The sequence below is a fragment of the Pseudorasbora parva genome, chromosome 6, assembly GCF_024679245.1.
Source record: "Pseudorasbora parva isolate DD20220531a chromosome 6, ASM2467924v1, whole genome shotgun sequence".
NCBI lineage: Eukaryota > Metazoa > Chordata > Actinopteri > Cypriniformes > Gobionidae > Pseudorasbora > Pseudorasbora parva.
Genome location: NC_090177.1, coordinates 42,890,566 through 42,913,157, shown reverse-complemented (window position 1 = coordinate 42,913,157; position 22,592 = coordinate 42,890,566). Strand labels below are relative to the sequence as shown.

The following is a 22,592-nucleotide window of genomic DNA, read 5'->3' as shown; positions in this document are numbered from 1 at the left end:
CACTGTCTGTCTGTCTGTCTGTCTGTCTGTCTGTCTGTCTGTCTGTCTGTCTGTCTGTCTGTCTGTCTGTCTGTCTGTCTGTCTGTCTGTCTGTCTGTCTGTCTGTCTATCTATCTATCACTTAATTCACTATGACCTTGAAGGTAATGCCGTGTACTCTGTGTGTATACATTTGTCTGAATCTGAAAGCTATCAGCATTAATGGGCAAGCTGACTTGCCCTGAGTGACTGGCTGACATTTTGCAGCAGGCAATGGAGTTGTTTAGCAACTAGTAGCAAAGGTCTGAATGAAAGAAATGCCAGAGTCATCCATCACCTGACAGCTCCAGCTCCGCCCACTTAAGCAAGTCATCACCATAACAGTCACTGCGCTCATCAATTACACACGGGACAGAGTCACTGTCCAAACTGAGCATTTGTGCATATCACTGTTGCGTAATGTTTATTTAGCATGAATTCCTTAACAAGACGTTTCACACATGCTTAGACACATGAGGTACACTAACACTACTAACATTTTTACATATTCTCAAGGAAATGTGAGTGGTGTATGCCTGTGCAAAGCTCGTGTTCAATGTTAATGGGTCAGTGGGGTTTTATGTGATGTGTATGTGTTCGCTAAAGTGCATTGCAGTCATTGAGGTTTTTGGGTGATGCTCAATGGCCCAGATCAAAAAAGCTTAAACCCAATCGCTTCTGTCGTTATCACTCTATGGATCATGTCCTATTTTATTGCCCATTTAATGTACTTGAAAAGTAACAACACACCCATGTTCAACCGTAACAGTGAGGCTTGCCTTAAAACACAATTCATAATTTCACCATGTTTGCATGATTAGATCTAAGTTTGATTTTAATAATTATTATCCACATTCCAACGTTGTCACCCACAAATTAAAATGACTGCATAATGCGACTGGAATGCATTGAAATTACAAAGTATAAATAAAACATTCATATAAAAATAGTCTTTCACAAAATATACTCTCTTACCGATTTTTCAGTGTAAATTCTATGTCTGGATTTATCACTATACCAGTTACAAAAAGCTTGTGGTCAGTAGTTTCTTAATATTACAGCAAATGTGATTATTCCAGACTAGCAGCATACAGGAAAGTTCTCAAAGAAAAAAAAATATTGCTTGTTGTCATATAACAATGCATTATGTAAACTAAAAAAAAAACTATTCTTTCAGATGAAAGCTCAGTGTGTTTCTCTAGCCCCTTTCACACTGCACATCGGACCCGCAATATTCCCGGAGCATTGCCGGGTCACCTTCTGTGTGAAAGCAACCACGTCCCGGCATTGATTACCGAATTCGACCCGGGTCGGGGACCTAGTAATATTGCGGGATTCGACCCGGGACGAGCGCTGTGTGAACAAAAGCCGAAACTAATGCCGCAACGTGTACGTAGTTGTCGTGCGACTCCTAGAGCTTGTTTTTTCAATAACACAACCCTGCAGTGCCAGAAGAGCTAGTCGGTGTTTTAAACGCAGAGAGTGTTCGTATACAAAAGAAACTAAAATTAAACAAGCAGAAATGTGCGCAAACTGGACACAAGTCCAGACCACGGAGCTCCTTACTATCCGCGCTGAAGCTGAGATCGCTCGCCATTATATGTCACAGCCGGATATCACGTGTCCACTCGACCCGGGACCGTTAAGTGTTGTGTGTGAAAGCGCACATATTACGGTATTTCCCTGGCAGTGTGAATGGACCAAATCTAGCGGCCCGGGAACAAATACCGGGTCGTATTATCCGTGTATTTGCCGGAATCGCAGTGTGAAAGGGGCTTAAATAAGTTCAGCATTCACAAACATGCAGAGCTGCATTTAACCACTATTTCTGCTTATGAATTACAGTTATCAACATTTTTTAATAAATAAATAAAATCAGTTGTTTGGAAGAATTTAACAAACAGAGCACAAAAATGATCGCTCACATTTTTAGTAACCTTAGTTCCGGAAGAAGTTTTCCCATTAATTTTCTTCAGTAAGGCATTCAGTGTCATCATGAACCAAATCAACCAGTTTCACAACATTACAAATCTTGATTCAAAGTAATATTTATATTTATATATAATCTTACTTGCCTGCAAACCCCGAGGCTGCATTTTCAGGACCACATTTCTAGGACCCTAGCAATGATTTAGTTGTTTAATTGATTACGTGGAACATCAACACTCATGGTAGGTCTGTCTTGAAACATCATACACTCGTCATAAACCAGACGATGGATAGGAATTACTTCTGGACCTCTGCTGTTGTGCTCTATTGGAGTATTTGCTCGATAATTTTTTTTATAGCATGCCTGCAAGACGTCCATGTCCCAGTAACTCCATTGGTAAATCAATGTGCAGGTAGTTATCAGTTTTACAGCAGGTTGAAGACAAGAGAGCCTTATTTGAATCCAGATAGCTTCAGGAAAGCAGGTAAAACTGTGCGGCATCAGAAGTAGAGCAACATACACTTTTTTAGTTCCTTCTCACAACGAATTCTCCAGAGTTAGGATTTGACAATCTTGATGATCGTCCATTAAAGTGAAGAAAGCATGTCTAAAGTAAGGTCTTGTGCAAAAGGGCGAATGCCACCTGATTGAGTCAGTCTTTTAAGGCCAGGGTTGACAGAAGGTCAAGCAGTCATTGCTCATTTACACGTGTACACCTCTGTCCTCTCGCTGCAAGTGTTGCATTTGACGTAACAGCACCAGAAAAACTTGCAGTTGCACTGCCAGACGCGTGAGTACTGGTGTGTGTTGTATCCTCGGCCGCAGCACATGAGGTCGCAGCCGTTGTGATGGTGCATTAGTGTCTTATTGCACACGCGGCCCTGGGTCCCGATGCTGCCGCTCACCGGGTCCGCTTCGCAGTAGTTGGGCGATTTCTCGATGTACACCAGATCTGTGTCCATGGGCTTGCGGTACGAGTAGGGCTTTTTGATCTTGAGAAAGGTGGGTCGTTTGTGGCGCGTGGCTTTCACTGGCTCCACGTGGATAGCGTTGGTGTATTTGTCTTTGAGGATGTAGCCGAGCTCACGAAACTTGGGGAGGGTCATCCAGCAGGTCCTGGTGGTGCAGGATCCAGACACACCATGACATTTACACTCCAGACGCATGCTCCGTTCTAGGACCTGCAACGGCATCAAGAGTGTGGAAAAATTAGTGCTTTAAAGAGTTAGTTCACCCCAAAATTTTAATTCTGTCATTAATTCCTCTCCCTAATGTCGTTCGACACCCGTCAGACCTCCGTTCATCTTTAGACACAGATGAAGATATTAGTGTTGAAATCCGATGGCTCAGAAAGGCCTTCATTGCCAACCAATGTCATTTCCTCTCTCATGACCCATAAAGGCACTAAAGACGGCGTTACAAAGCCCATCTCACTACAGCGCCTCTACAATCATTTATGAAGAGACCAGAATAGTTTTTGTGCGCAAAAAAATTAAATAACAACTTATATGATGGGCCAATTTCAAAACAAATCTTCAAACTGTTATGAATCAGTGAATCGATTCATGATTCGGATCGCGTGCCAAACTGCCAAACCTGACTTTAGGCTTGTTCGAGATTCATTGGCGCTGCGCAGACCGATCAGTGTATGACATCAAAGTACCGCGATAACGATTGTAGAGCAATCTGCTTTTTCGGGTTTGCGCACAAAAGCGTGTCTTCATAAAATGATTGTAGAGCCGCTGTAGTGAGATGGGCTTTGTAACGACGTCTTTAGTGCCTTTATGGTGTGTGAAGATGAACGGAGGTCTGACGGGTGTCCAACGACATTAGGGAGAGGAATTAATGACAGAATTTTCGTTTTTGAGTGAACTAACCCTTTAAATGGCTCTTTACTCAATATGAATACACCACATACGTGACCCAGAACCACAAAGCCAGTCATTAGGGGAACTTTTTTGAAATTGAAATTTATATATAAATTTTTTGGCTGAAATACAACTATTTGAAATTCTGGAATCTGAGGGTGCAAAAAAATATAAATATTGAGAAAATCACCTTTAAAGTTGTTCAAATGAAGTCCTTAGCAATGCATACTACTACTAATATATATATATATATATATATATATATATATATATATATATATATATATATATATATATATATATATATATATATATATATATATATATATATATATATATATATATATGTACAAAATATCAAAATCAAAATAAAATGATTTTTGGCATAACAGAATAAAATATAATTTTGACCCGTCCAATGTATTGTTTGCTATTGCCACTAATATTATGGCTCGTTTTGTGCTCACATTTCACACACTCAAATGATGTGTAAAATTTGAGTCATACAAATACAACACTGTATAAATTGCACAAACTTGTTTGTGAGGGAAATTTGTGTGCTTGCGATATCATTTCACGTTGACGTTTTGTTTGAACTTCAGTACTCAGGCAAGGTTTGCTTAAGCAGCTGACAAATCCTCAATATGAAAACATGAAGCTGTTGGTACACTTACACAAAACCAGAATTTGAAGAACCAGAATTTGTTGCTCATGCAAAAGTGTGCTAGGGCTATGTAAAGAAAGCTGTGTGGCCACTGAGTCCACACATACCACACATCGTTTTTTTCCAATTAAATGAGTGCATCATCCGGGTATTTAAAGTGCATTTCTAATAGTCCACTTTAGACACAAGTAACATTTCAACTACACTGTAAAAAATTATTTAGAAAAAAAGTTACCTGATTGCCTTAAAATTTTGAGTTCATTGAAATTAAAATTTTGAGTTAATGCAATAGACAATTTTTGAGATTCGACAACCTTTATTAAAATATTATTAAAAGATTTTGTAAGCATATTGGGTAATTGTGTGTTTTATATTTCTGATGACGCAGTGAAACATGCCAAATAGTGCTATTTTCATGATTTATCAAATTTTTAATGTGGTTCAGATACAAAAATATTTTGAATTTCTATTTATTAAACAATTTTCCTTCATTGTATCAACTCAACTCAGATTCAAAATTTTAAGGCAACCAGGTTACTTACTTTTTTAAGTTAAACCAACAATAAAAAACTAAAAAAATGTACAGTGTAGCAGTCGTCCTTAAATTGGAGTGTAAACTCCACACTATGTGACTAGTCTGTACTTTACGTAGCTAGGTTTTAAGCTCATATCTGTAGTTGTATAATATAACGTTAACTCTCAATGATCCAACAACAGCCTTCAAACACTTCAGCAGAAGTTGTGTTGAAATACTTTGAAGTTCATTCTTGATAATAACTTCTTTTGCTTAATTACCGGAAAAAAAGGTTTTCATTGAAATACGATACTACTTAATCATGAGTAACATAATAGGTACTGTATACCCAGCAAGACAATTTTGTGTTTTAAAAGACGTCTTAATAGCCGTCCAAACACGTCTGGTCATGACGTCTGGTCTAAAACAAAGCCAAAATTAGGACTGTCAGTGAAAATCTAATAAACGTCTAACCACAGCACAAGAATAGACTAGTTATCGACTAGTCAAAGAACTTTTCAAAGAAATGTGACTTTTCTTACATGATACATCTTGCAAGGTATTTTGGCAAATACGACATAACCAAATTCAGGGTTATTTTGGCTAGCAGTGGGTTACTCATAGCCGGACTATCGGGTTTATATTTAACCATGACTTGCTGGGTATAACGTTCAACTCTATTTGAAATTAATAAGGATCAATAAATACTTATTACAACAACAAAACAAAAAAAACACATTTGACATGCTCAACATGGACGAGTTCGTGTTGAAGAGCGCCAACATCACATTGCTTACACTTTATTTTTATAGTCCACTTTGGACATTCTTCAACTATAAGTACCGTACATGTCAACTAACCCCTCATTAATTTGCAACTACATGTGTTGACAACTATCTTTGTATTAGTAGACTGTTAGGTTAGGGTTATGGTTAGTTGTATATAATCAGGCATAACATTATTTATAATATTGTGTTGGTCCCATTTGCTGCCAAAGCAGCCCTGACCCGTTGAGGCATGGCCTCCACTAGAGCCCTGAAGGTGTGAGGTGGTATCTGGCACCAAGATGTCAGCAGCAGATCCTTTAAGCCCTGTAAGTTACGAGGTGGGGCTTCCATGGATCGGACTTCTTTGTTCAGCTCATCCCACAGAGGCTTGATTGGATTGAGATCTGGGGAATTTGGAGGCCAAGTCAACACCTCAAACTCGTTGTTGTGCTCCTTAAAACCATTCCTGAAAGATTTTTGCAGTAAGAGCTACAGCCACCGGTGAATATCATTTCTATGAAAGGGTGAACATGGTCTGCAACATTGCTTAGGTTCTCAAAAATGGCTAGGGATCTTTCATAAATGTCTACATTTTATCGTGTAATTAATAGGTAAAAAGTATAAGGATTATTTCATGTTCACAGCACAGCACACGGGACAAGTTAGTTAGTTTTAGTAGTAATATTTAAGGTTACTTGTTTAAATTACAATCAGATATCTTCTCTTTCCATGACTTCACATTCAACAAACAAACAATAGTGTCATTGCACATAATGCTATTGTTCTCCACAACATACCAGAAATAACACCACTCAAAACGGCCGTACTTATCGCACATCCTTTCAGCGACTAATGCCAAGACCTTTTGCTTTTCTTCAGAGATGGGCACCATCAGCCAATGTCATTACATTAGCTGGCATAAATTAAGAATGGGAGAGGGGCATTCAAACAGAGCACTCTTAGTTTGCTCAAGACAAAACCTGCAGCTAGAATGATCCTGTAAGGCTAGTCAGTTCACTAAGAGGCAATTTAGCTGCTCAGATAAGACCGCAGCGCTACAGAAAAGGCTCCTTCAACTAGCTGCACAATGTCAGCGTGAATGAGGAGAAGTGTTGGTGCCATGAATTAGCTCTCTGTGACCAAAGGGGGAACAAGCTAGACAAGATGGAAGCTTCTTTGCCCCTCATTAAACTTGACTGATTAGTCCCTCTTTTGTCCAACAGAGCAAAGAAATAGGTCACTTAAAAACGAAAATGCTGTATGACAAATGCACTTTCTGTCAAACTGTATTTAACAGCATTGTCATTATTGATGTTTGGTCATGAGACCTGCGAGAACCAATGTTCGATTAAAGTGACGCCCAAACTGTGCTATACGCTTCAGAAGGCTTAGGCCCTGTCCACACGAACACGGGTATTTTCAAAACCGCAGCTTTTTCTACGCGGTTTGGCTGTTCGTCCACACGCAAACGCTGTATCCGGTTACTAAAACCGGACTTTTTTGAAAACTCCGGCCAGGGTGAAGATTTTTAGAAACTCCGGTTACACCGTTGTCGTGTAGATGGTGAAACCGGAGATTTCGGTTTTTTAAATTGAAGTGCACGCTGTTCTCTCCTTTGTTTGACGTCAGATTTTCCACATCTCCTTTTGATTTACGTGAGTCGATTCTATGCGGTGGACTCCACTAACAGCATATCCTACAGATGTTCAGTTATTTCATTGTATTGCAGAACAAAGGCGCCAGAATGCAATAATACAAAATAGTAAAGCAAGTGTGTGAAGCTATTACAGTCCACTTCGGCCCTGCACCTGTGTACCTGTCACTGAGTCCAAAGTAAAGGAACTCGTAGAAGTGTTTCACTTGAGCCCATGGCAGCATCGGTGCAGTGCAGTGAATGGGACCCATGTGGAAATCAGGCAGCCAATCATAGCGTAGTTTTGCGTTCTCATGTGGACAGATTTTTTTTTTTAAACCGTGCTTGTGTGGACGCGATTGTTTTTTAAAACGGAGGGGGAAAAACTCTGGTAATAAAAATACCCGTGTTCGTGTGGACTAGGCCTTATACACAGCAAAAACTCCAGTGTTAAATTAACTCTCCTCAGAGTTTATTTGGCTCCACACTCAAGAGTGTTAAAAGTAACTCTGAAGAAGTGTTAAAGGTAATGAGATAATTAAGAGATTATTTAAGTGATGATTGACAGTTAGTGAAGACACCTGATGATAACAAGCAGAATCACTGAAGGAAAGAGTCACCATTTTTAAGTCACCATTATGGAGATCAGTGTTTGCTTTAGTTGGGCTCTTGACTTTATAATATTAGTCTTCGTCTGGCTGCTTCAAAGCAGCTATTCAAGTCCAGAGAAAATGTGACCAAGTGTTGATGGTTTTTGTTTTGACATCATCATCATGAGCTGAATCACTGATGTCATTTAGAGCCTAATCTCTGAGTTAGGTTTACTTTATTGACTATAGCAGCTCTGTGATTCTACAGCATATGCTCTGGTCTTGACAATATAATCAGAGGGATTTTTAAAAATTATTCTGTTCTAAAGAAATCTTTAGTCATTCAGCCACACAGAGACATCAATGATCAGCTTATGAATCTCAACAATGGTGGCCATCAAAAAGCTTTTGCAGTGCATTCTGGGTGCACCAATCAAAACTCTTTGTGATGTTCAGAGTTGATCTGTGTATCTGAAAGGCTGTGTGTCACCATTGTTGAGATTCATACACTGATTCTTGATGTCTGTGAGTGTCTAAAGTAACAAAGTAGTTTGAAATCTTTTTTGTGCAGAATGTCACCCTATTAACTTCACAGAGCTGTTGTAATTAATAATGTAAGATCAACACATGCCCCCATATAGCTAGAAATTTGTCCAGAATGATATTAGTTGATCCAGTCACTAAATTATGATTATGTTAATCAAAACATCACCAACTCATGAAAAGATTTTCTCTGTGCTTGCTTTGCCAAATGTCTGTTCCAAACACACAGTTTAAGCAGCCAGAAAAAATAACTAACGTTAAAAAGCCAAGGGTCAAGAGCCCAACTAAAGCAAACACTGATCTCCATAATGGTGGCTTAAAAATTGTGACTCTTTCCTCCAGTGATTCTGCTTGTTATCATCAGGTGTTCATCACTAATGGTCAATCATCACTTAATTAATCTCTTAATTATCTCATTAACTTTAACACTTCTTCAGAGTTACTTTTAACACTCTTGAGTGTGGAGCCAAATAAACTCTGAGGAGAGTTAATTTAACACTTCTGTGGTGCAGTCAGATTTTGGGGTGGGTGAATAAAAGGGATTGCTGTGCCATTTTAATCAAAATGGCAATGGCATTTCACAATATATATATTTCTATAAGAGTTTTAAAACAATTTTACAAATGGTCTACACTGTCAAAAAAAGAGTACAAACTTGTACCTTTTAAGGTACTAGTGGCCGTCACTGTAACCCTTAAGGTTACATTTTGTACCTCTAAGTCAGAGGTAGGCAAGTTCAGTCCTAGAGATTTTGATGTCCTCCAGAGTTTAAGTATATCACCATTGTTGAGATTCATATGCTGATTCTTGATATCTGTGTGTGTCTAAACTTTCCCCCCTTAAAACAAAAAAATCAAAATGTAGAACAACTGATCTGTGACAGGAAGATATTGCTGGTGAATATTCTTTATTAACATTTTTATTCAGTGATGAGTTTAGTCAAGCATTATTCTTCCTGATACATTCTGTTAATGACTTATGAAACGACTAAACTGAAGGATTGTGTTTTGTTTACACTTTAACAAAAACAACAAACTTACTTAAAAAAAAAAAAAAAAGCCCAGTCAAACTGCCCAACTAAAGGAAACACTGATCTCCATAATGGTGACCAAACATTTTCAATAAAACATTACAATCTAAACCTGTTAATTCTCTATAAGAGTTGCTATAGACGTCTTTCAGGGCTGGAGCCAAACTCTGAAGGACAGCGGCTCACTAGGACCGAACGGAGGAACACAATGGAATAATTGTACCCTAAGGACCAATTGTGTACCTTTAAAGCAGGGGTCCCCAAACTCGGTCCTGAAGGGCCGCCGTCCTGCAGAGTTTAGCTCTTACCCCAATCAAACACACCTGAACCAGCTAATCAATCCCTTAACTAGGTCCTATAAAGACACTGATTAGCTGGTTCAGGTGTGTTTGATTGGGGTTGGAGCTTAACTCTGCAGGACAGTGGCCCTCCAGGACCGAGTTTGGGGACCCCTGCTTTAAAGGTACAGTTATACATTTTGTTCCCCAAGGAACAAAATTGTACCTCCACTGTACCTTATTTTGAGAGTGTATGGTAAGTTCTCATTATATAAACAAAACATTTTTAGCTTTATTTACAATAAAATATGTATGTACAATTGCAGCAAACACACTTTTGGTAACCAGGACAAACCAAATGCTGGGAATACACTTTTGTACCTAAAGAGAATAAAAGTGTACCTTTTAAAGGTATCACCACAGTGGCAGCTTTTGTACCTTTTTAAGTGTAGTGTACATGTACAGTTTTTATAAATATATACTTTAAGATTTGAAGTACACTACAAGTGCACATTCAATACAATTAAGCACACTTTTTCCCCCAAGGGACAGTATCCCTTATTCCACATCAAAGACAACGTACAAATGTCTGAACACTATATGCGGAAAAAAGCACAGCCTCTAAATGCAGGTGAAAGTGAAAACGCCTTTTAGGAACTTCTGAGCATTGAAAGTTGAGACAAAAACACGTCATCAAAGATGAAGGATTTCCATCAAAGGGTAGAGATAGGGGATACTGGTATACGCCAATGTCTATTTAACTGAGCAGAAAATGGGAGTGGTTTTGTACAGAGCTCGGTGTGTTGGAGGAGCTCATCTGATTTGTAATCAAACTCTAGCACTTATACTGCTCTTACCCCTAAAAGCTTCCTATTATCGCTGTGCCAGTTGAGTCTTGGCTTTGCTGCCGAATTGTTGACGGGTGCAAACCGCAATGCCATAGCTACTGAAGCCTTCCCTGTACTTGACTTTCACTTGATCCATTCAGTGCAACCAAAACATCACTTCACTGATAGATAATACCTCTTAAAGGAATAATTCACACAAAAATGAAAATTCGGTCATTCACTCACCCTCATGCCATTCAAAACACATATCCTCTTTTTCAAACTCGACACGACAAGGCATGACCAAACGCAGTGCGTCTCGCAGATGAACATGACACACTAATATTGAATATGAATACATGATGCGATTTGAGCTGCAGTGGATCTGATTTTTTTTTTTTAATTTTGGTCTGCACAAGCCATATATACAACTTTTATGGTACTTTATTATTGTGTTTTTGTCACTACCCAGATAGCAAGCCACCATTGATATAATGTTAAATGCTGGGCCAATGTAATTGCATTGAATCAGCATCACATTTGTACCCTCTTAATGTTGAAATTTCATTAAAATTAATGGTAACGGCATTGAATCAATGTTTCATTGTGATGTTGGTTCAGAAAATGAAGCACAACAACTGACTGAAGTCTGAAATCAAAGGAATATAAAAGAAGACAACATATCTCACAAGATCTCAGCAGAATCTCTTATTGGAAATTAACACAAAGACAAATGAAAAAAATAAAAATCAGCATGTGAATCTTAACAATGGTGACATGCTGCAATGCATGCTGGGAACCACCATAATAGAAAACCTGTGGCTCCCAGCATGCATTGCAGCATGTCACAATTATTGAGATTCACATGCTGATTTTTTTAATGTCTGTGTGTGAAAATTACGCATTTCAGCAAATACTGATACAAAGATACAGACTCAGATCAAGAGTCAAACTGCCCAACTAAAGGAAACACTGATCACCATATTGGTGACCAAACATTTTCAATAAAACATCAATATCTGTTAATCCTCAGAGTTTCTGCTGTGATCTTGAGAGATTTATTGTTGATTCAATGGCATTACTAGCCTAGAAATCTAGACGCACCCTAGCGGCAGCAAATTTAATCTGCTCGTGAGTGTCGTCTAACAACTCTCAATACCCTTCTGAGCTGTATTCACCTAACTCTTACTGGGCCAATCACATCGTGTATAGAGTCGGTGGGCGGGGCCATAATGACGACGGCAGAGTAGCGTTTGCGTGCTTCTAGTAAACACAGAAACTGGCGAACGGCGGTCTTTCGAATCAGCTTTGACCGCGAATCTGGAAGACTTGGAGTTAAGCTTTTCTCTGAGAAAAGAACAAAGAACGGCACTGAAGTCATTCTTAAAAAGGGAAGATGTGTTCGGAGTTTAGCCGACCGGATACTGCGAATGTTTAATCTATCAACAAGCTCTGTTTCACCTTCGTTGCTCTGGTTGTTGTAGCGCTATCCTATCGCGTGCAGAGGGAGTTTGAAAGACAGCCGTTTATCCGCCCCTCGGATTGAGCCGTCAAAGGTGAGTTTCCACACCAAACATCTTGATGTGGATCTGGCTTGTCAGGCTATGGCATTACCACAAAACTTCCAAATTTCTTTAAATATCAACTGCGGGAGCAAAAGTGATTCAATTTTGTTAACACTGATTTAACATTATTTCAATGGTGGTTTGCTTTCTGGGTATAGTAGCTGTGTGCTTTTGGTGAAAGGAGAAGAACTGCATGAACTCCTTTTGTGCTCCACTGCAACACGTTTTCATACCATCTGAATTCGCCCCAAACACGGTTATGTTTAATGGTGAACCTTCATCCTACTTTTTTATCTAAAAATCCTACCTTTTCATCAAATTCACATCATACATATCAAATGGCTGCCAAGTGAAATTACATGCCTTATAGGGTTATTTCACCCAAAAATGAAAATTAGATGTTTATCTGCTGACCCCCAGGGCATCCAACATGTCGGTGTGCTTGTTTCTTCAGTTATACACAAATGAAGATTTTTAACTCAACCGCTGCTGTGTGTCAGTCATATAATGGTGTGAATGGGTAACAATTCTATGAGACCAAAAAAAAACATGCTTAGACAACATGCAAACAGAGCCCTGTGGCTCATGACGACACATTGATATATTGAGACAAAACGATCCGTTTGTGTGAGAAATCGAGCCGTATTTATATAATTTTTTACCTCAAATACAACGCTATATCCAACAGCCTGGAACGCGCTTCACTTCTGGTAAAAAAGGTCAATATCCACGCTCTAGCTCGTATATCCAGATCGTGTATTATTGACCTTACCAGAAGTGAAGCGGGTTCCAGGCTGTTGGATATAGCGTTGTATTTGAGGTAAAAAATTATATAAATACGGCTCGATTTCTCACACAAACGGATCGTTTTGTGTCTTCAGATATCAGTGTGTCGTCATGAGCCACAGGGCTCTGTGTGCATGATGTCTAAGCATGTTTTTTTTGCTCTCATAGAATTGTTACCCATTCACATGATTATATGACTGACACACAGCAGCGGTTGAGTTAAAAATCTTCATTTGTGTTCAACTGAAGAAACAAGCACACCGACATGTTGGATGCCCTGGGGGTCAGCAGATAAACATCTAATTTTCATTTTTGTTTGAACTAACCCTTTAAAGGGACTTTGAAATTCATACCTTTCTTCCTACTTCGTTGTTGTGCAGATTCATAAGCGTCCTGGCACTGTGTTTGATCTCTCTAGCATCCATAAAGACTTTGGAGAAGCCCAGGCCGTAGTGTATGTCCGCGGAGCAGCCGCCCCATTTCCAGCCGCTGGCGTGGCCGTGGAAGCCCTGCTTGTCCCTGTCGCAGCTGCAGTCGCTGAGGTTTCCCCGAGTGCAGGCGGCTGTGATCGCATGAGCCACTCCGGCCGCGATGATGGCGTACGCAAACGCAGCCTCTTTACTGCCTGGCCACAGAGGAGAGAGACACTGTAAAACATACAACTCACCAAAATATAGGCTAATGATTATGCTTTAGTTAACTGGACAATTAAATGCAAAAAAGTTGGGTTAACCAGTGAAAAGCAGTTGGTTCGACAATTGTTGGATCAACCTAGTATTAAATGTAAATTCGATTTGTAATTGCAAGTTAACAAGCAAACAATGCATTCTGGGAGCATCCTGCAAAACTCATCCACGGCTCCCAGCATGCATTGCGGCTGAAGCATGCCACCGATGTTGAGATTCATAGTCTGATGTAAATCTCACTGGAGGTCAAAGGGCTTAATTTACAATTGGGTTTAAACTTTATCCAGCTTTTCTGATTAAAACTGTGCTGGATCTTTTCTAGAATCAGAATAAAGCAAAGTTAATAGTATATTGCTCATATTAAACTCAGTCATAAAATCAGTGAATAAAACCACTACACAATGATTAAGCTCTTATTGAGAAAGCCAGAGAAACACTAGCATTAAAAAGTTATCAAACTGCCCAACTAAAGAAAACACTAAACACCATGATGGTGTTACTGTACATCACAACAAGATATTTGTATTTATATAGATAAGTGTTGAACAGTTGGCTACTTTGGCTGGCCAAGAATCAAATATCGGCCATGATGTCTAGTTTAATGTGGTTAGAAGCTTAAATAGATTTTGAATAATGAAGTGGTAGTGTTTGGGAGTTTAATAAATTTGTGTATTTTTTTTTTTGTTGAGTAAAAAAAAAACTTGTGTTTTGAATGTATCACAGACAGAGAACATTTAATACATTTAATTAGGCAAAATATGAATGAGCTCAAAAGGGGAAAAACTAATGATCGAGTTCAAGAAAGGAATGAACTTCCGAACATCTACTTCCTGAGGTTATCACTCTTCTCTTCTCCATAAATCATTGACAACCACTGCAGTATTTGCAAAATCGGCAGATGTTTAACCATTAACTCAAATTGTAAATTAGAGCTGTCATCCAAGTAAATGTGATAACTTAATGGAGAGGTGAATAACACCTGTTAGTGGGTGGCATATATTAGGCAGCAAGTGAACATTTTGTCCTCAAAGTTGATGTGTTAGAAGCAGGAAAAATGGGCAACCGTAAGGATTTGAGTGAGTTTGGCCAAATTGTGACGGTAAGACGACTGGGTCAGAGCGTCTCCAAAACTGCAGCTCTTGTGGGCTGTTCCCGGTCTGCAGTGGTCAGTATCTATCAAAAGTGCTCCAAGAGGAACAGTGGAGAACCGGCCACAGGGTCATGGGCGGCAAAGGCTCATTGATGCACGTGGGGAGCGAAGGCTGGCCCGTGAGGTCCGATCAAACAGACGAGCTACTGGAGCTCAAACTGCTCCAGAAGTTAATGCTGGCTCTGATAGAAAGCTGTCAGAATACACAGAGCAGCTCAGTTTGTTGCGTATGGGGCGGCACAGCCCATGCTGACCCCTGACCCTGTCAGAATACAGTTTGTTGCGTATGAGGCTGCATTTTTCCTGCTTCTAACACATCATCTTTGAGGATAAAATATTCACTTGCTGCCTAATATATCCCACGCACTAACAGGTGTTACTCACTTCACCTGTCATAATGTTGTGCCTGGTCGGTGTATATCTGAGCTCTCACAGACGCCATACAGAAATAATGTAACCTGGGACTTTTGAAGCTAGTTATAATAGCAAAGAAATATACATACACACTTTTTTTTACATGTCATTACACACACTTAATACTCAACACCATTATTGATCTGACTGACAGAGCTGAACGGAGCTGGACAATGACATCACTGTTTTCTCCAGAGCTGCTTAATAAGACACTAATTTAACTAATTTAATAATTGATGATCTTTACAACGAAACTGAATCAACACTGAACGGACTTCAGCTGAACAATGGCACTATTAGAGCTTGCTGTACAGAAATGAACTCACAAGTGAATAATTTTCCTGTTTTCACTGTAAAGCAGCTTTCAAACAATCTCTAATCTCTGAAGCAATATAACTATAAATAAATGACTTGACTTGACTGCATTCACAAGGTCTTTAAATTCACTCATCTGGAGGACCCCATGGACTATTATAAACTGATACAGTTGTGCCATATTTTTTAAGGATTGGCAAAGTAAGAGTCCATTAACTGTCTCAGGTGACATCTTTTCATGCTCTGTAATTTACACCTGTGGAAAAACTCTTCAGGCTGCAAATACCAACCCAAACACTGAAACATCATTAAAAAAAACGTTAATACCAATCTCACAAGGCAGCTTTCAGTTTGGAAAGGCGGATGTATTCTTAAAAATAAAGGTCCTAACAAGAAACAAGTCGCCCTTCTGTCGGAGGAGAACCACAAAACTTTTAATTCTTTACAAAATCATCTGTGCTGGTGCTTCAGAGAACCAAGGAATTTTTTTTTTTTTTCATCTTAAAAAGGTACAATAAATAAACAAAGCAAATCAAGAACACCACCTCCAAAATGGTTCTCTATTAGTAGAGTAATTTACATTTACATTTAATCATTTAGCAGACGCTTTTATCCAAAGCGACTTACAAAAAGGGGAGAGCAAAGAAGCAACGAAACAAACAAGGCCAAGGCAAGTGCTGTAAGCACAGTACGCAAACACATTTTTTCCCCAAACAAACAAATAGAAAATTTAACCGGATAATTAAGTGCTTTTAGTAATGTATGTGATTGTATCTTTATTGGAGCATTCCCATCTTTAATGATTGATGCTTTGCAGCGCGTGAATATGACCGCAGGTAAGAAACATGCACGCGCGCATATAGCTCGCCTATATCTCATCTGCCAGACATTTCAGGCATGTGGCAGGAAAAATCTTACGGAGATTTTAACGGTTAACAGTTAACGGAGGTACACTGTAAAAAATGATCGTGATTTTAACGGTCAAAGGTTGTAAAAATGCTACAGTTAAAAACTGTTATTTGGTTAACACAAAGTTTCCTTACTATATACGGTGAATAACTGCAATAAATCTAACCTTATGCCCGTGAAATTTACAGAAAAACAATGTAAAATCCCAACAGAAAAGTATAGAAAACCCAAAAGCATATATTTTTTTGTTTGAATCACAGTGAACTTTTGTAAACTATTAAACAGAATATTTTGTTATATTTACAACATGTGATTAATAAAATTTATTTGATAAAACTACAAATATTGGTATTAAAAACCTGTAAGTTTTTTGAGAAAATACTGTAAAAACTATTTTGTTAATTTGACATGCAAATATTGTGACAATTAAAATTTTTGTCAGTTGTTCTTAAAAATGTAAGTCACTTTACACGTTTATGCACTTAAAAAATGTTTAAACATGTATTTGAATTGCATATAAATGTTCCATGCATTTGGATTATGTAAGTTTAACAAACAAATTAATCAACTTACTAAGAATCAGTAAGATAAATCTTATTTGTAAATCATTTATAAATGAAACAGGTAAGATTTATTTAATTATATTAATAAACTGAAGGTGATTGATAAATCCCAGTTACACGTAAATTAAACAGTTAAGATTTATGTAATAGTACACAGAAAAATCGCAGCCGTTAAATGAACACTTCCTAGTGTTCATGTGTGTGCTCACTAATCAGTTAAAGTACCATTGAAGCAGTGTTGAAGTTAATGAGATAATTAAGAGATGATTGAGCATTAATGATGAACACCTGATGATAACGAGCAGAATCACTGAAGGAAAGAGAAACACGAGAACTACAGCTGACTTCAGCCACAGCTTTAGATGAAATCAACTGAAGATAAAAGAAGACATTAAATCTCTGAAGATCTCATCAGAGGATTAAACAACTCCACAAACAGCATTACCAGCTTCACACATTACTAACCAAACTGACTTTATTTCTGTGGATGTTGATGTTTTATTGAATATAATAGTTTTTTTGAAGTCACCATGATGGTGAGCAGTGTTTGCTTTAGTTGGGCTCTTGACCCTTGACTCTCCATCATTAGTTTTCTGGCTGCTTTAACTGTGTTAATAAAGCACTTTTGTTACAGCATGGAAAGCCAAGCAGAAACATGGTCAGATGATTTGTCTCTTAGTTCATGATTATATAATCATCATCTAGTGATCACTGAACTCGTTCAGAGTCTAAGACTCTGTTTATGTGTTATTAATTTTGTTTTATCATAATAGTGGTCAGTTGATTCTTTAGCATGAGTGCTGTTGTGACAATCTAATATGCAGAATGTAAAAAAAAAAAAATAGTGCACAAAAGGTTTAATCTATGGCAATTATTAGACACAAACAGATATCAAGAAGCAGTGTATGAATCTCAACAATGGTGACAATCAATGAAAAGCTTCATGCTGCAGTGCATGCTGGGTACCACCAATCAAAACTCTCCAATGGGTCCCAGCATGCATTGCGGCATGAATAAATTATGCATCTGAATTGTGATTTTTTTTTTTTTGTCACCATTGTAGAGATGCACACACTGATTCTTGATGTCTGTGTTTGTCTAAATAATGCCGTAGATTAAACCTTTTTTTTGGTCCTGCAAATTGTTTGATTGTCACAACGATGCATGAGTTTACAAAATAAACCACATGGCTTTTTTACACATACTACACAATTAACACATTACCTCCATATCCAGAGAATTGGAATCTGAATGAGTTTAGTGATTCAGCCACTACATGATGATTATATAATCATCATTAAAGAGCCAAATCACCTGACCATGGATTTTGGCTTTCCATGCCATAACCAAAGTGCTTTATAAACACAGGTTAAGCAGCCAGAAAACTAATGTTGGAGAGTCAAGGGTCAAGAGCCCAACTAAAGCAAACATAGCTCACCATCATGGTGACTTCATAAAAAAACTATTATTTTAATTAAAACAGAAATTACAACAATAAAGTCAGTTTGGTTAGTAATGTGTGAAGCTGGTAATGCTGTTTGTGGAGTTGTTTAATCCTCTGCTGAAATCTTCAGAGATTTAATGTCTTCTTTTATCTTCAGTTGATTTCATCTAAAGCTGTGGCTGAAGTCAGTTGTAGTTCTCTCCTTCAGTGATTCTGCTCATTATCACCAGGTGTTCATCATTAATGCTCAATCATCTCTTAATTATCTCATTAACTTCAACACTGCTTCAATGGTACTTTAACTCAGTAGTGAGCACACACATCAACACTAGGAAGTGTTCATTTAACATTGCCGTTTTTCTGTGTACTATTACATAATTCCTAACTGTTTCATTTACGTATAACTGGCATTTATCAATCACCTTCAGTTTATTAATTTGTCTATGTAAAAATAATCCAAATTTATTGGAAATGCATATGCAGTTTACATACATAAATCTTATGCTTTACATTTTAATGTAATACTTACTGGTTTTCTATTTATTTTTAATAAAAAAAATAATAAAAAAAACTGTGCCTCCTCTAACCACAGACTTGTACTTGTCCGCCTAATTTTGAATTTCATAGTGCGCATAGTTTCATAATTCTCTGGTAACCACAGCTGCCAGCATTTTCCTGTAAAAATAATAAAAAATTGTAGTTTTTTTACAGTGTACACTTTTTACAGATCCCCATAAAATTTACGGTAAAAAACCGGCAGCTGTGGTTGCCAGAACTTTACCGTAAAAAATACGGCAGTAACGTTTAAGGTTTTACAGGACAGCAGCATATAATTTAAAGTTTTATAATGTAATAATTACGGTTAAAAAACATTTATTTTACAGTTAAAAACCCTATAATTTAAAGATTTATACATTTTATTTTATTTTACAGTAAAATACCGTTAAATTTACAGTTTTACGAAGTGAAAAAGAACAGGGCATTGTGTAATTTACAGTGAAAAAACGTAAATTGACATTCCCAGAATTCCCCACATGGCACTTCGCATTTGATGCATTTTCATTGAATTAACTATGTTTCTTCTTAGTTTTTTCTAATCACTTATGTACATTAAGGTTTTATGTTACATCTAATGTTGTTAAATTAATGTTTATTGCATTTTTAAAACATCATGTGTGCTACCATGATGGTGTTTGGTGTTTAGTGTTTGTGTGTGCACCTTCTATATGTTAATATTGTTCCTCCAAAAGCTGCGTGTGATGAGCTTTGATTCATCATGTGATTCTCATCACCACTATAATTGGTGATTGTCAAATTATATAAAAGGAAAATAACAGATATTAGCATTTCAATAAGTCGGTAATTTAATATTTCAGTTCAATACATTTTTTTTACCATTATTATTTTATAGTGTACTATGTACACATAATTATTTCAGTATAAACTTTCAAATTATAGGGTTTTTAACTGTAAAATAAACAATTTTTAACCGTAATTACCACATTATAAACCTTTAAATTATATGCTGTTGTCCCGTAAAACCTAAAACGTTACTGCCGTATTTTTTACGGTGAAGTTCTGGCAACCAGAGCTGCCGGTTTTTTACCGTAAATTTGATGGGTATTTTTTTACAGTGTAACTGTTTTACCCCAAATTAAACAAACTGTATAATCCGTAACCACGTTGGTAAACACTTTCCTGCTTTCTTATCTTCAGCGGCACTCTACGCGATATTTCCCCCCAAAGACATGCATGAGAAGAGCGCCAACATACCCACTTTCAACTCTTTACCGAAGACGGTCCTCTCGCCGAGCGCGGAGCAGTTCCAGCGGCCGTGTTTGAACTGAAACTGGCACTCGTTGATGCCCATCTGCGCGCCCTCTCCGATCACGATGATCGCGTCCGGCCGACTCTGGCAGATGATCCGCTGCCTGGGCGCCAGTCCGGGGATCTTACTGCAAATGATGCTCGCTCCAAGCGCCAGCACGGTGGAGAACCCCCTATAATTGATCAGAGATGAGCGCCAATCAAACACATCTGTAAATGCATACCCAATATAGGACGCAAAACGGGAAGGAAATTGCAGTTTTGTTACAGGATACAAAAACTGCGCCTGCACGAGCACTGGACACCTCACGCGCAAGCGCGCGCACCACAGGCGTCCAGCGGTGGTCTATTGGAGGTCTCCAAAGAGCCATGCGAAGTGCGCAGCAGATCCTAGCATGCCTTTGGAAAAGCATCATTATTTAAATGCATTATATTCCCAAAAAGTGCTTGAATTTGCTATTTGCTCTAAAATATCCCGATACGACTTAAAATTAACTTCAGCTGGAACTGGAAAAGTAGAACTTACAGATAGACACCAAACAAAATTGCATAACATTATGGTATGCTACGCTGTGCAGTACATTTCGCAGCAGCTCACCCCATTTTCAAGTAGATTATTCCGAGACAAAGGAAAATGTGAAATATCCAACGTCGTGTTTTTCGGCTCATGATGGTCTTGTTCTCGTTTTTCGCTCACACGCAACGACAAACTCGAATAGCCGGTCAGTTAGCAGATAAAGTCAGTTTGCAATGAATTTCCAACAGGACACGTCCCCCCGCAGGCGTACCGTCAAGGTGTACCCAGGCTGTGTGGAGCGCGCATCGCGGCACAGGGCGAGCAGATGCGGGTGATCTGAGCCCTTCATCCTCCTACTGTACTTTATATATCTGGGCGTGTTCTCACGGGCTTTTGAGCCCACCCATGCACTCTCATATGCATTACAGAAGCCCTGAATACTTTTATTCTGTTCCATAAATCCTGCTGTTAATGAAACCAACCATTTGACACAATTAACACTAAACACAAAATACATTTTTAGCATGACTCAACATAACAAAATGCATTTTCTGATCTTAATGTATGGGCCTATTGATATCTTTTTTCAATTAATTTAGTTTTTTAATCATACTTATTTAAATTATTGTGTTATTTATATTCTCTCTGTTATAAACTGATCAGGCATAAAATTATGACCTTTTATGACCCAATATTGTGTTGGTCTCCCTTTTGATGCCAAAGCAGCCCTGACCCGTCGAGGCATGGCCTCCACTAGAGCCCTGAAGGTGTGTACCAAGATGTTAGCAGCAGATCCTTTAAGTCCTGTAAGTTGTGAGGTGGGGCCTCCATGGATCAGACTTCTTTGTTCAGATATCCCACAGATGTTCGACTGAATTGAGAACTGAAGATTTTGGAGGCCACGTCAAGGCCTCAAACTCGCTGTTGTGCTCCTCAAACCATTCCTGAAGCATTTGTGCTTTGTGTCAGGAGCATTATCCTGCTGGAAGAGCCACAGCCAGCAGGGAATACTGTTTCCATGAAAGGCTGAACATGGTCTGCAGCTTAGGTACGGGGAGCTTGTCAAAGTAACATCCACATGGATTGCCATCCATGCTATGAGATTTTTGCTAGACCCAAGGTTTCCCAGCAGAACATTGCCCAAAGCTATGCAGCCCCATACAAAACAAACTGAGATGCTCTGTGTATTCTGACAGCTTTCTATCAGAGCCAGCATTAACTTCTTGAGCAGTTTGAGCTCCAGTAGCTCGTCTGTTTGATCGGACCACACGGGCCAGCCTTCGCTCCCCACGTGCATCAATGAGCCTTGGCTGCCCATGACCCTGTGGCCGGTTCTCCACTGTTCCTCTTGGAGCACTTTTGATAGACACTGACCACTGCAGACCGGGAACAGCCCACAAGAGCTGCAGTTTTGGAGATGCTCTGACCCAGTTGTCTAACTGTCACAATTTGGCCCTTGTCAAACTCGCTCAAATCCTTACGCTTGCCCATTTTTCCTGCTTCTAACACATCAACTTTGAGGACAAAATGTTCACTTGCTGCCTAATATATCCCACCCACTAAGAGGAGCCGTGATGATGAGATAATCAGTGTTATTCAAATATTGTGCCTGCTAGGTGTGTGTGTGTGTGTGTGTGTGTGTGTGTGTGTGTATATATATATATATAAACCCAGAGCTCCTGGACTCAAAACTCACAGTTGTTAGATGTGTTTTGATGTGGTTTATGAGTGTTGAAGTCACACAAGACCGCAGG

General features: G+C 38.6%; 1 protein-coding gene across 1 annotated transcript; it reads right to left on the bottom strand.

The window, feature by feature from the left end:
• Window positions 1-446: 446 nt before the first annotated feature.
• Window positions 447-21,318, bottom strand: LOC137079048 (protein Wnt-7a). The gene is made up of 4 exons (XM_067446985.1): window positions 20,920-21,318; window positions 20,268-20,494; window positions 13,367-13,638; window positions 447-3,129 (listed from the first exon to the last, which is right to left on the bottom strand). The coding sequence occupies exons 1-4, from the start codon at window positions 20,988-20,990 to the stop codon at window positions 2,647-2,649; spliced, it is 1,053 nt and encodes a 350-aa protein (XP_067303086.1). The 5' UTR covers window positions 20,991-21,318; the 3' UTR covers window positions 447-2,646.
• Window positions 21,319-22,592: the final 1,274 nt, after the last annotated feature.

Bases quoted from the DNA above. Each gene is read 5' to 3' on its own strand.
- LOC137079048 (XM_067446985.1), bottom strand. From the start codon at position 20,990: ATGAGCCGAAAAACACGACGTTGGATATTTCACATTTTCCTTTGTCTC. The intron at 13,639-20,267 runs GTATGTTGGCGC...CTCTGTGGCCAG, and splicing joins CGGTAAAGAGTTGAAAGTGG to GCAGTAAAGAGGCTGCGTTT. The intron at 3,130-13,366 runs GTATGAATTTCA...ATGCCGTTGCAG, and splicing joins ACAACGAAGTAGGAAGAAAG to GTCCTAGAACGGAGCATGCG.